The sequence below is a fragment of the Canis lupus genome, chromosome 8 (genome assembly GCF_003254725.2).
Source record: "Canis lupus dingo isolate Sandy chromosome 8, ASM325472v2, whole genome shotgun sequence".
In the NCBI taxonomy this organism is placed as follows: domain Eukaryota; kingdom Metazoa; phylum Chordata; class Mammalia; order Carnivora; family Canidae; genus Canis; species Canis lupus.
The window spans coordinates 30813522-30828336 of NC_064250.1; the positions used below are offsets into that span (position 1 = coordinate 30813522).

The window sequence follows — 14815 nt, forward strand, 5'->3', positions numbered from 1 at the left end:
AGCTTTATTCTTACAAAAAATGCTGCAATGAATAACCTTGTACACAAATGTCACTTTCACACATATACAAATACATGTAAAGGATAAATTCTCAGAAGTAGAATTGTTGGGGTAAATGATAAATGCATTTATTACTATTTTTACTGACAAATATATACAGGGTCTTTCAGAATTTGATCTTTTTTGCTTATACTTCATACATGATTTCTAGACCTAAATTGTGCATGACGACATGGTTAAAGTTAAATTGCATTTTTCTATACACCATATATATTCATTTTCCCAGGCTAATCAGGGAATGATTTATCATAAATTGCATTTCTAACTCCAGCACTTCCCCATGCTTTATTTGCCTGAGGACAGTCCCTTCTAATGCCACTTGTTTATTACCTACCCTCTACTACTGTTCTTTATTATCCTCTTATTTCCAAGTTCACCCATATAGTGTTGTTTATAATCTCCTCAATTCCAGGTTCAGCAATGCTCTGACTTTAGCAGAAACAATGGCGGTATAGTAAAGGTAGATCTACACTAATTCACTGTAGACTAGTAATTCTGACTCCACATAAGGAGACATCATGCCATGATGACTTGGAGTACCCTGACCAGTAACATGGAGAAAGAATATGATCATTTTTCACAGAGAGACTAGGATAGCCCTCCTCTCTGAGATTACCAACTGTTGAGGAAAATAAAATTATTTTTCATTAAACAGTACTTAGGAAAGGTAAGTATCATTTGATCTAGATTAAATCCCTTTTAGAAATAATTTTAGCAAAAGTCTTCCAGTCTGCCTTTAGGTAGAAAACTCCATTAGGCAAAATATGATTGCCCAAACCACACGAGCAGAGTAGTTAGTAACAGCTTTGTTAAAGATAGAAGTCTGAATGCTTATTACGTTTGGCAGCTTAGTGATTTGATTTTTGCTGAAAATAACATTTTGAAGTATTGGACAACCAGAGAAATGAAAGAAATGTCTGCCCCATATCCTCGAGGAGAATATTAGCAATATTCTTTGAGACTAAATTTGATAATAAATGTATTAAAAGACATAAAGGTAGAACAATGAAAATATTGTCCATTTAGTAATATATTACATTTTTAAAATGATATTCAATGTTGGTAATACCTTGTCTGGAAGCAATTTGGAATATTTATCAAGAGTTTTTGTGTGTCTGGGTCCCCTGCGTGGCTGAGTGGTTGAGCATCTGCCTTCCTGCATGCATCGGGCTCCCCACAGGGAGCCTGCTTCTCCCTCTGTCTATGTCTCTGCCTCTCTCTCTGTGTCTCTCATGAATAAATAAATAAAATCTTTAAAAAAAAAGTCTTTGTGTGTGCGTGTGTGTGTGTTCATGTGCACTTAAAGTTTCTCTTGAGAACAGTTTTCAAATAACCTGAAAACACACCCTTTCATTTACAAACAATTGATATACTAATCACAAATCATTCTCATCTATTTGTCAGCTAGTGTAAAGCCACACATAATTCAAGGTCTTCCTTACATGCCCAGTGGCTTTTTATCATTATTTTATTGGATGACTTGTGATTTTTTTAAAAAAGATTTATTTATTTATTCATGAGAGACACAGAAAGAGAGAGAAGCAGAGGCATAGGCACAGGGAGAAGCAAGCTAACCACGGGGAGCCCGATGCAGGACTCTGATCCCAGATCCCAGGATCACACCCTGAGCCAAAGGCAGAGGCTCAACTGCTGAGCCACCCAGGCGTCCCAACCTGTGATTTCTTATAGTGTCATTAAAAAGGACTTAAATACCCCAGTAATATCAAAATGCAGAACTCAGATCTCAAGAGGTTTTTTTTTTTTTAATGTGAAGAGGGATGTGAGATTATAATAAAGCAATACAATGAATCCTTGTGATGTTAGAACTGCTGAGTTATCTTGACTGTGGTGGTTTATACACCAAACCACATGTTTATTATTAAAACTTAATACACACATACAAGTAAAACTAGGAAAATCTGAATAAGCTCAGGAAATTATAGCAATGTCAATATCCTAGTTGTGATATTATATGATGGTTTTGTTAAATTTAGCACTGGGAACCATTGCAGAGTATAAAGGGATCTCTGGGTGATGTTTCTTACAACAGCCTGTAAACCTACAATTGTCTCAAGAAAATATTCTTTTTTTTTTTTGTTTGTTTTTTTTTGTTTTGTTTTTTGTTTTTCAAGAAAATATTCTGTTTAAAAATGTGAATCTGCTCCCTGCATGGAGCCTGCTTCTCCCTCTGCCTGTGTCTCTGCCCCTCTCTCTCTCTCTCTCTGTCTCTCATGAATGAATAAATAAATAAAATCTTTTAAAAAATGTGAACTTGTCAAGATAAATGAGATGCAAGGGTGCCCCTAGGAAAAAGATGAAATTAATGTGTATGTTATAAAAATTTTAGCTGTAAGTTATATAGGAGGATATCTATACATTGCAGGAGTTGGGAGGCATCTTGAGTAGCTCAAGTGAAGTCATCCATTTTTTTTCAAAGATTTTACTTATTTATTCATGAGAGACACAGAGAGAGAGAGAGAGGCAGAGACACAGGCAGAGGGAGAAGCAGGCTCCATGCAGGGAGCCCGATGTGGGACTTCATCCCGGGATCCTGGGATCATGCCCTGAGCCAAAGGCAGATACTCAACCACTGAACCACCCATGTGTCCCGAAGTCATCCATTTTTGTTAACTTAGGAGAGGGGAAGAGAGAAAGAGGGGGAGTGACATTTTGTTCCAGTAAATACATATCTAGACCCTTATTCTTGGGAAACAGAAATGTTTACTATAGCATTATTTATAATAATAAAAAACTGGAAACAACCTAAAAGTCCTTCATTATAAAAATTAGCAGATTTCTACCATGGAATGTCACATGGCCATGTAAACAAAGCTATAAGATATACCAGTATAAGATACCAAGAGAGGGAAAGCTGTATGTACCTTATAATATCCCAAGAATTACAGGAAGTTACATGGGAAGGAGGAGACAATGGCTGGCAGAGTATATATCAAAGTGTTAATAATGAACTCTAAAAAGAAATTTGAGACAGTGTGGGTAAAGGTCAGTACAGAATGGGTATGCTATTAAGTAATCATTGTAGATTTTTGTTGGGTGTACTAATGTGTGTGTGTATGTATGTGTGTATGTGTGTGTGTTCTAAGTCCTTCCTTACCCTTTATTAATTAGTGTTACATTATTGAAGTAAATACAGATGAAATGAAATAATGTCCAGGGGCACCTTGGGTGGCTCAGTGGTTGAACATCTGCCTCTGGCTCAGGTTATGATCCCGGGGTCCTGGGATAGAGTCCCACATCAGGCTCCCCATGGGGAGCCTGCCTCTCCATGTCTCTACCTCTCTCTCAGTGTCTCTCATGAATAAATAAATAAGATCTTTTTTAAAAATGAAATAATGTATGGATGAATTCGCTTTAAATATTCCAGGAGTGTGCCTACATTATTTGCACAACTTTAAAAGTAAAATAAAACAAATGTTAACAGTAGTTATCTCTGAACTATGTAATTATGGGTAACTAATCTTTTTCTTTATACTTTACTATATTTTCTTCTATGTATAATCAACTATGTCTTCTATGATAATCAACTAAAAAATCAGAAGAGAAAAAGTAAGATATATTCGGAAAAATCAGACCAGAGAATTAAGTTATTTATATACAGGTAATTGCAGCACTGATTATATTAATCTGGAGACAGTCCCTTTTAAGGGGCAATTTACCTTTAGACTTATCAGCTGAGTGGTTGCAGATGCCCTTAACCATGGATGGTGGAACTGATTGCTCACAGCTCACAGAGTGATCCATGCAGCTGTTCCCATGCCCAAATCACCTGGACTTGGGCCCAATGGCTTCCTGACACACCCCAGGGGTCTAAATAGTTCTATCTTAGGCTAGTGGTTCTCAACCAGAGAAGCCCACCAGAATAACCAAGAGCATTTTTTTTTTTTTCAGAAAACAAATACCAAATAAGTCTTCATAGGGTACAGGCACATGTAATATCTAACAGTTCCCAGGTGATTCTGATGGGCATACATGGTCAAGAATCTCTGATTAAAATAAGCAAACATATATATAATATAGGAATAATTCTATGTGTATATGAATTCGCTTATATGTGCTTTAAATATTTTTGGAATTATATGGGGGGAGGAACTGAGTGAGTGGGGACAGGAGAGACTTTTCACTGTATATCCTTTCATGCTTTTAAAATTTTATGCATATGAATGCTATTCAAAAATGGTGAAAGTGAAAAAAAAATTTTTAAAGCCTCTGCTTTAAAACAGCTCATCAAAAGTACTTTTCTTTGCTAAAGTGGCCAAATTTCTGTAAAGTGGACAAATTTTTTGGCAGCAGTTTTTGCTAAAAAGTTTTCCAAGAAAGCATCTAGTGTTGATCTAAGAAAAACACTACAAATAACAATCTTAATGGATCATACATTCTGATGGTTACAGAAACCACTCACCCATTTTACCGTTAGAAGTACAGTCAGCCTACAGGGAAGAAAGAAGGGTTTTCAATTGGCAATAATAGTAAAGCATTTCATGAAATATCTCTGGTGTTAACCGTCCCTTGCCTAACTCAAGGGCAGAAGTAAAGGTAAGCTTTTCCTTAATATCATTTTGTGCTGTTTGAATTTTGTGCTAAGTTCATGTGTTACCAGTATAAATAATTTTTTTAATGTGAGCATTTAAGACTGTATGACCAGATGGAATTATACAGATGGCTAATTCACACCCCTATCCTAAAATTACTCCCTACCCCCAGCACTTTTGAGTTCAAAGGTTAAGCCAATTGTAGACATCTGCAAAAATCTGATTCCAATTCAAAACAATAGGAGCTCAGAGTTACAGACGTCAACTGGAAAAGATTAACCAGCTGCAACGATGAGCTAAAAGTAATCTAATAGCCTGGGTCCACCGGTTAATAGAAAGACCAACAGAGGGATGCCTGGGTGGCTCAGCGGTTGGGAGCCTGCCTCCGGCTCAGGTCATGATCCCGGGATCCAGGATCGAGTCCCACATCAGGCTCCCTGCGGGGAGCCCGCTTCTCCCTCTGCCTATGTCTCTGCCTCTCTCTCAGTCTGTGTCTCTCATGAATAAATTAAAAAAGAATCTTAAAGAAAAGAAAGACCAACAGATGGAGAGTCAAGATAGGAACCTCTGCTCTTTAATCCAGTGGCAACGATGCAAGACATTTAAAACTCCTGGAGCCCAAATTCGCTCACTGATAAAAGAGAAATCTTCTTTACTCAAAAAACTATTGAGAAAATAATATTGTGGGAAGTAGTATTGAAAGTTTACTATACCCCATTTTAAAAAAACACCTTATAACAACTTTTCCAGATTTAACATTCGGCACACATGCACATGTGCACATATACACACAATGTTAAATCTGGAAAATTTATCTTCCATCTCCAAAAAACTAAAAGGCAAGAAACATAAATGATCAGTTCCCAGGACTCAGTACTTAACCTCAATTTTAATTTTTATATAGCGTTCTATTTTAAAAGGCCATGATAATTTGTTAACCTATCTATACCTTAAAATGTATAAGACCCTTTTTATTTTATAATTATTTTCTAAATATCAAGTTTATATGGAAACTGCTAACAAATATCCAAGCACTGACATAGGAAGTCACTCTCCTCCTACCCCTTCATTATGAAGTGATTTTGACAACTGCTAAGCAGGAGAAGGTCAAATAAGATTTGAATAAGGACTTCAAGTTCTAATGCTCTTAGCTCACAGGTGAACCAACTTTTAGACTTACAACTTACAACTCAGAAATGAGAAATTTTGTTCTGTGATTAGTTGTCCTTGGTTTTCTTGTTTGTTGTTGTATACATTTTTAAAGATTTTATTTACTCATGAGAGGCAGAGACATAGGTAGAGAAAGAAGCAGGCTCCCTGCATGGAGCCCGATGTGGGACTCGATCCCAGGACCCTGGGATCACACCCTGAGCCAAAGGCAGACCCTCAACCACTGAGCCACCTAGGTGCCCTAGTCGTCCTTGGTTAACATGACTTTCCAAATGACCAATATGAAATAACCCTGTGGTCCCTGCTAGTTGTTTTAAACTAATTTTTTTATTTACTGGCTTCTCAGTTTATCCCTAGGTTTTAGAAGTGAACAGCTCTGCAAAGAGAAAAATCCCCATAAAGAAATTTACCAGTCAAGATAGAATAGGACTAAAAAATTAGTATCATTACATATAATGGGAAACCCCACAAGAAGACAAATTAGAAAGAAAAATATCCCATTTATCTAGCCATTCAGCACATTTTCAAATAAGAAAAAGTCCAGAAAAAAGGAGGAAGAAGATACTCATCCTAAAATCAGGAGAAAATCAACAAAGCCTAAGTGTGACGGCCTCAGAGGAAGTTTTCATATATGCCCAGGCATTTCATCACAGGACTCCCTTAACACAACCTTCTCTGTACTAACAGCCAAACCACGTCTTTCTGGGCAGCACAGTCAGTTCCAGAAGTTAAAGGATTTCTCAAAAGGTCAGAGTTGTGGACACATTGCTCAAACCAAACAGGAGAATGTAGAAATAAGAGGAAAAGCAGATGAGTGTATTAGGGCTGTGTAAAGCATGTGCTAGCAGTTCTCCCAACAAGAATTGCAAGCAAGTCCTAACTACATCATTAGGGAGAGAATAAAAGAAGCTGCTTACATATGAGACCTGATGTGTCACTTCCTTCTCCACCCCAGTCAGCCAGAACCTGCCTGGTATCATTACTCAGAGGGCCATAAAAATGTAACTGCAGTCAGGCAAGCAAACACACCTACCATCCAACCCAAACCTCAGAATTTCCCAGGGATCAGCCCTCAAGGAGATGCCAAGGCTTGGGAGACTTCACTATTTCCAGCCCTATAACAACAACCCTTCCACCTTAACCAAAATCTTGGTAGCCAAGGAACCCACAACACTGAAGCCAAGGAAGTCATGAGGTAGATGTTTTAAAACTGAAGCCTATCCAGAAAGGAAAGACACTCCACCCCAACCCACCCCCAAAAAGGAATAAACTCTGTTCCATACCTGGGAGGATATAAAACTAAAAAGAGCCATGTCCAAGTTGAAGGCTGAGCAGTGCAGGCTGACCTAGGCTATCTTAGGAATAGGAGTTTAAGGGCATGAAGGAATGTTGTAGAAAAGAGCAACCCTTTTTCCTCTGCTCAGCTGAAGTATCTCTTCATTTGGACAGCCACAGACATCCCAAAAGTTGACATTTCGTGGGGTGCACAAAGGGCTTCTCCAAAAGCAAATGACCACATAAATTGTAAGGAAAGTATGAAAGAAAGGGAGAAAGAGGTGAATCTACAACTTTAAACAGACTAAGAAACATGTTAACCAATAAACGAAGAAATTAAGAAAATTCTATTTACAATTGCATCAAAAAGAATAAAATAGCTGATGAATAGATGGAGCACAGATGATATTTAGGGCAGCAAAACTACTCTATATGACAATGTAATGGTGGATACACATTATTGTACTGTATTATTATATTGTCCAAACCAACAGAAGGTACAACACCAAGAATGAAACCTAATGTAAACTATGGACTTTGGATGGCTACAATGTGTCAATGTAGGCTCATCAATTGTACCAAATGCATCACTCTGGTGGGGGGTGATGATAACTGGGGGGTCTACATATGTGTGGGGCAAGAAGTATATGAGAAATCTCTGTATCATGCACTCAATTTTACTATGAACCTAATATTGTTCTAATAAAGTCTGTTAAAAAATAAAATAAAATAAAATAAAATAAAACAAGATGAAATAAAATATTTAGAAATAAACTTAACCAATGTAGGGAAAGACCTATCCAGTGAAAACTATAAAACCAAAATTATATGTTGGCAAATCGAACTCCAATAAAAAAATATACAAAAAAAAAACAAAATTAAAGAAATTAAAAATATAAATAAATGGAAAAATATGTTCATTAATTATAAGACTGAATATTATTAAAATATTCATACTACCCAAAACAATCTGCATTCAATGCAATCCCAACAGCCTTTCTTTTGCAGAAATAGATTCAAATGGAATCTCAAAGGACTCTGAACAGCCAAAACAATTTTGAGAAAGGAAAACAAAGCTGGAGGCCTCACACTTTCTGATTTCAAAACATATTACAAAACTACAACAATCAAAATAATGTAGTTGTAGTATAAAGACGTGTAGACCAAAAAAAAAAAAAAAAGACGTGTAGACCAATGAAACAGAATAGACAGCCCAGAAATAAATCTGAATGTATATGATCAAATATTTTTGACAAAGGTACCAACGCTACGCAATAGGGAAAGAGAATCTCTTCAGCAGATGGTGGGAAAACTGGACATCCACATGCAAAAGAATGAAGTTGGACACTTACCTTATACCATACACAAAAATTAACTAAAAATGGATTAAAGATCTAAATGTAAGAACTAAAACTTTAAAACTCCTAGAGAAAAACATAGAGGGAAATCTCCACAACATTGGAATGGACAGTGATTTCTTGGATATGATGCCAAAGGCATAGGCAACAAAAGCAAAAGTAGACAAATGGGACTACATCAAACTTCCGTGCAGCGAAGGAAACAATTAAGAGAGTAAAAAGGCAATCTATAAGATGGGAGAAAATACTTGCAAACTATTTATCTGATAAAGGGTTAAAAAGAGCTCCCACAACTCAACAACAAAAAATACATAATCTGATTAAAAAATGGGCAAAGGACTTAAATAGACTTTTCTCTAAAGAAGATATACAAATGGTCTATATGCAAATGAAAAGATGCTCAACATCACTAATTATCAGGGAAATGCAAATCCAAACCACAATGAACTATTACTGCATGCCCCTTAGGTTGGCCATGATTTTAAAAAGTTGGAAAATAACAAGTTTTGGCAAGAATGTGAAAAAATTGGAATACTTGGTGCACTGTTGGTAGGAATGTAAAATGGTACAGCCACTGTGGAAAACAGAATGGAGGTTCCTCAAAAAATTGTAAGGAATTATCATATATAGAAAATATAGAAATTCTGTAATCCCACTTCTGGGTTTATATCCAAAAGAATTGAAAACAGGTCTCAAGGAGATAATTTGCACACCTATATTCATTGCAGTATTATTCACAATACCCAAGAGGTGGAAGCAATCTAAATACCCATCAATAGATTAATAAATTTTAAAAATGTAGTATATACATAGAGTGGAATATTATTCAACCTTTAAACAGAAGAAGATCCTGTCATATGCTACAACATGAATGAGTCTTGAGAACATTATGCTAAGTGAAAATAAGCCAGTCACAAAAAGATAAATACTGCATGATTCTACTTATAGGAGAACTCTAAAGTTATCAAACTCAGAAATAGAAGGTAGAATGGTGATTACCTTCTGGGTGCTGGAGGGAGAGGGGGGAAAAGAGTTCAATGGATATAAGGTTTTAGTTTCATAAGATGAAAAAATTTGATCTGTGAGGTGACAATGTATAGTTTATCTGTACACTTAAAAATGGTTAGGATAGTAAATTTTATGTGGATTTTTAAAAGATTTATATATTTATTTTAGAGAGAGTGTGAGTGGGGGAAGGGCAGAAGGAGAGAGAGAAAGAAAATCTCAGGCAGAGTCCCCGCTGAGTGTGGAACCCAACATGGGACTCAATCTCATGACCCTAAGATCACAACCTGAACCGAAACCAAGAATCGGTTAGGGAAAAACTGAATGCTGACTGGGTATCTGATAAATAAAGCATTAATTTTTTGTGTGATAGTGAATGGGTTTTTTATGTGATTCCTCTCCATTTAGATAACCTGAAATATTTTATGGATGAAATCATCTGGAATTTGCTTTGTAATAATCCAGTGGGGATGGGAGATATGAGGGAATAAAGACGGCCATGAATTGAGACTTATTAAAGCTGGGTGATAGGTACATGGGGGGTCAGCTAATTATGTACTGTCTACTGTTGTATATGTTTTTTTTCCCATAATAAAGACTAAAATAAAGCAAGTGACTCTGGGAGGGTTAGGGCTATTGGGTGTCTATATTTGGCCTTGAACTCATCTAATGAGACTCCTTCTCGCCATCAGCAAGAGGACCCAGACCCCTCATGGTGAACTTAGATGTTCTCTGTGGATGACATTCTCTAAAACCTTTAGTGTTTGCAACTGCTCTTCCACCAAGTGACAAAACGAGGAACTTGTCCAATCTTTAGTGAAAAAACTCAGGAGCAGCAACTTGGGCTTTGTTGAGCAGCTCATTGCTTTACTGACACCTAGGAATTTGGTTTTAGGAATGTTGTATTCGACAGGCATTCCTAGTTTGAGTGACTAGATTCACTATCTAACAGTCTACAAAGTCCTTCAAGGAGCATCAGGCGACTCCAGAGACCCAAAACCTGGGCACACTGACACAATGAGGGCAGGGGCCTCTGCCTAGGTAGAGCAGAGAATGGGGAGAAGAACACCCCAAAGGAGGAATGATGAGGTCACCAGGCAAGAAGAAAAGAGGCAGCAAAACCTTTGCATGGACTCAGAATTTTGTCCAGGGCTCTTCCCTAGAAGAAGGGAAACACCCTTCCACTCCCTGTACCACCCAGCTCTCTTCCCCAGCCTGCTCTTCCTTCTCCAATAGCTCCTACATGGAAACAGTGCCAGCTCTCAGGAGGCTGCAGCTTCCTAAACTTAGATTTAGAACAACAGAGACATGAGCAGCACTCAGATTCCTCACTCTTACCCCAAACCTCCCCTTCCCTTACCAGCCAGAGGGTGAAGACAGTACACCCAAACCAAATACCAAAGGAAGATGGAGGACCCCAGGTTAATTTGTACTGCCACTGGAATTTATAGTCTAATAGTTTGATGACTGAGGGAAGCCCTTATGATGTGTATCTTTGGTAAAAGAGAATACAAATAAAATAATCTAATTTTTTGGTATATTTACACAAGTGGTTCAAAAAGAAACTACTTTCACAAGAAACTAAGTTTAACACTTTAATAACTTCAATAGAGCCAACTTCAGGAACAGATACACACATAAAATTCAAACAATTTAATTATTAAACAGTATACTTAAATGCATCAAATTCTTAAAAATCCCCCAAATGGACTCAAGGCTGTGGATATGAAAAGGTAATTTTGAAGTACTACAGACTAGAGTAAAACAGACACAGTTATTACTTCACATTTACCAATAAGACAACAGTCTGTAGATACATTAGACTTTTATGAGAACACTTCCAGACAATGTTAGAACACAGACTCATTAAAAAGGAAATACAATTGATCTCAAAAAGATGAATTTATAGCTAACAATTTCTTTGGTCCTCCAAGTCACATCTGTTTTTACTTTTTTTTTTTAAGATTTTATTTATTTATTCATGACAGACACACAGAGAGAGAGGCAGAGACACAAGCAGAGGGAGAAGCAGGCTCCATGCAGGGAGCCCAACGTGGGACTCCATCCCCGGTCTCCAGGATCACACCCTGGGCTCAAGGCGGCGCTAAACCGCTGAGCCACTAGGGTTGCCCTGTTTTTTTTTTTTTTTTTTTTTTAATTTTGTTTATTTATTCATGAGAATACACAGAGAGGAGAGAGAGAGAGAGGGAAGTGGGGAGAGAGAGAGAGAGAGAGAGAGAGAGAGAGGCAGAAACACAGGCAGAGGGAGAAGCAGGCTCCAGACAGGGAGCCTGACATGGGACTTGATCCCGGGACTCCAGGATCACGCAGTGGGCTGAAAGCGGCGCTAAACCGCTGAGCCACCCGGGCTGCCCGGGTTGCCCTGTTTTTACTTTAAAATACCAAACATTAGCTGAGTGTTTAATTCTACTTCTAAATGTCTAACTATTAAGCAGGATAATGTTTATATCAGATTAGATTTTTAAAAGGAACTCAAAATAAATTACCACTGTACTTTAGAAGCTCCAAATATAGAAAAATATAGGAAATAGAAGATTTAAAAAAAAAAAAAAACAGCACTTCTGCCACCTTGTCCCATCATAAGTCAAATGACATCAAAGTGGCAAAGACAAGACTACCAAAGTTAAAGTAATCACTGTAGTTAGTTCTACTTAAGGTAATGGGATAAATTTGAAGACCACAATGTCAACCAGATAAGAGACTTTCCCATGGAATGACTGTGGTTTTGTTTTTGCACGGGAGTTGGGTGTTTTTGTTTGTTGTTTTAATTTGTCCCACACTGCCCCAATGGAGGAAATTTTAAGTAGTCATTAATAAGGCAACAGCTTCCTGGACAAAAAGACCTATATACCATTTGAACAGTTACACTGAAGACAAGACCCACACGGACCACAAAAGGAACCAGTATGGGGACTTCCAATATTTTCCAGTAATACCAGAAAATCACAGTGCATTTTCACAGACACCAACAATGCAGCTTTCATGAAACACTGGATATCACTCACAATGCCACAGTTAGTTCATTCTGCATGCTTTCATTTTCACAGAAGATATGGTTCTGCAGACCTGAAAATGATGGACATTCTTAAAAGTTTCTGGAAATATTACTTAGAAAACATTTGGTAAGATTTAAAAAAATTTTTTGAGGCATCTACAAGGAATACACAATGTAAGCTGTAAGAAACTTCTAAGACAAAACTGTGAGGACGACTTATTTGCAGGGTCAATACTTAAGTCTCATAAAATAATGGCTTTTAAAAAAAGGCAAAGGTATCTATAAGTAGTAGGGTGATATTCTCATCAAGGTACAGAGAGTTAAGTGTCTAAGTCTCTGTATGTTGACATGAGAATACACTCATAAACAATAGGAACTAAGTCCCTGTACTTGAATTTTAAAAAGAATAGAAAGTAGAAATGTGCCTTTTTAACTCACAAAATCAAAAACATAGATATTCCACCACCTTCTTTTGGTGACTATTACAATTGGATAGTTAAAAAATAAATATATAAAAAATAAAGTGCCCTGGCAGTTTAATAAATGTGATTAAAGTGGAGCCTGTTGGACTTTGAGTTTGCAGAGCAATCCTGCATACTGTACAAAAATATTTTAAGCACTATACCATGTTTGTTTGGGGAGGGGAAAAAACAGTATATTGGCCTTAGCTTTTCCCCCCATTCCCAACATTCCTATGTTTATGAACCCAATTACCATAGTATTTGAACAAAATACTTGAGTTTTTCTTCTATTCCAGCACCCTCAAGGTTATGTGAATGGCAGTGGTTTTGTGCATGTAACTTACACTATGGGCAGTTTCTTTGAAAGTTACCACTAAAAGGTGGCAAGAAGAAAGTAGAGGGCTCACCCCTTTATTAATTATTTTTATTTGATATGCTATAAATAATTATTAAACACAACTAGTAACAAGGAATAAAGTTCACATCTGTAACAATTGAAAATGGAATGTACAATAGAGACCAGACAAACAATGCTACTTAGTGGTATAACCTGCAAACCACACGACACATGCAGAAGTTCAGCTCTTAATCAGAGTTAGAAACTCTTCCCGAGTCTTTGGATCTTCCCGGAACACACCCAACATCGTGCTGGTCACAGTTTTGCTGTTCATTTTCTGTACCCCTCGCATTACCATACACATGTGTCTACAAAACAAGACAACAAAGATGGCTTAAAGGAATAGACAGTTGCTGGTTTGGTTTTTAAAGGAAAAAGCAGGCCAAAAAATTAAATCTGATTATACTGAGTTTACAGCTACCAACTGGATCCAAAATATCACTTCTTAGACAAAAGTGACTTAGAACTTTTATTTACATTTCTTAGTCATATAGCTCTTATTCTTAACAATGTTTGAATCATTGATGCACCTAGCAGAAGAGGAAAAAAAGGGAATTTTCTTCCTATGTGAAAATAATACAAGGGGTCCACAGAGATAAAACAGCTTCTGGATAAAAGGAAATTCAGAATTTTCATTTGCTCCATCTTTAGGATTAAAGCAACACAACGTTAGCTTTGGGATTTGGAGAAATACTGAATTACGCTGGTCTTACTATGTAGAATCTAGAGAACAGTGACCACAGTGAGCTTAAGCAACTGGTGAAGCTGGACAGCATGCACAGCACAGAGCCCAGGCCATGTCAGAAGAATGGATGAGATGTGTGCAATTCTCATAATTCATTCTAACTTAAAGAAGTGTCTTCAAGTGCCCTTAATAGCCAGTTTTAGCACCATTTTTTAAAACGGGTGACAAAATACTAGGAAAAGACTGCTTGGAGTAACAAAGAGCTAAAGAAGACTTCAAGAGAAGACATAAAATGTTACTGGTTGCACAAACCACTACCTATAATCTGATGACTCCTTACACCTCCACAATACCCACCCAAACCAAAACAAAACCAGTCTCCATACATACTCTGGTTCCTATATCAGCAACACAGTAAATGAAAGAGGTAAAAAAGCTTTAGGTCAGAGACAGAAAACATGACAGTATCAATTATGTGGCATCACCTGGTGCTATAAAAACAGAGCGGCACTAAATAGCATTCCAGTGTACAATGACATTATTAAGGCAAATATGGACTTACGTTGCTTCAACCACCACCCCGACTCCAGCAGGCCGCAAGGCTTCTGTGATTGCTACGGCAATCTGTTTCGTAAGGCGCTCTTGAACTGTGGGGGTGACAAGAAGCTCAGTTTAAGAGTCTGACACAAACAACTGTGTTTAGAATATTTGTTGTCTTTAGAACATTTGAAATCTTAAAAGGCAGACTTCTGTGAGGCTTCAGAACCAAGACACACCAGTTTTTACTGGTTTGCTTTGTCTGCTGCCTGGGCCACAGGAGGCTGCTGTTCAATGCCCT

At 37.3% G+C, this 14815-nt stretch overlaps 1 protein-coding gene across 1 annotated transcript in view; it reads right to left on the reverse strand.

The window, feature by feature from the left end:
* Positions 1–11000: 11000 nt before the first annotated feature.
* Positions 11001–14815, reverse strand: part of GCH1 (GTP cyclohydrolase 1) — a 52829-nt gene continuing 49014 nt past the window's right edge. Inside the window, exons 5-6 of the mRNA XM_025443311.3 lie at positions 14540–14624; positions 11001–13600 (exon numbers count right to left, since the gene is read on the reverse strand). Of these exons, the coding sequence (XP_025299096.1) occupies positions 13474–13600; positions 14540–14624 (212 nt within the window). The 3' untranslated portion in view covers positions 11001–13473. The remainder of the gene's footprint in view (positions 13601–14539; positions 14625–14815) is intronic.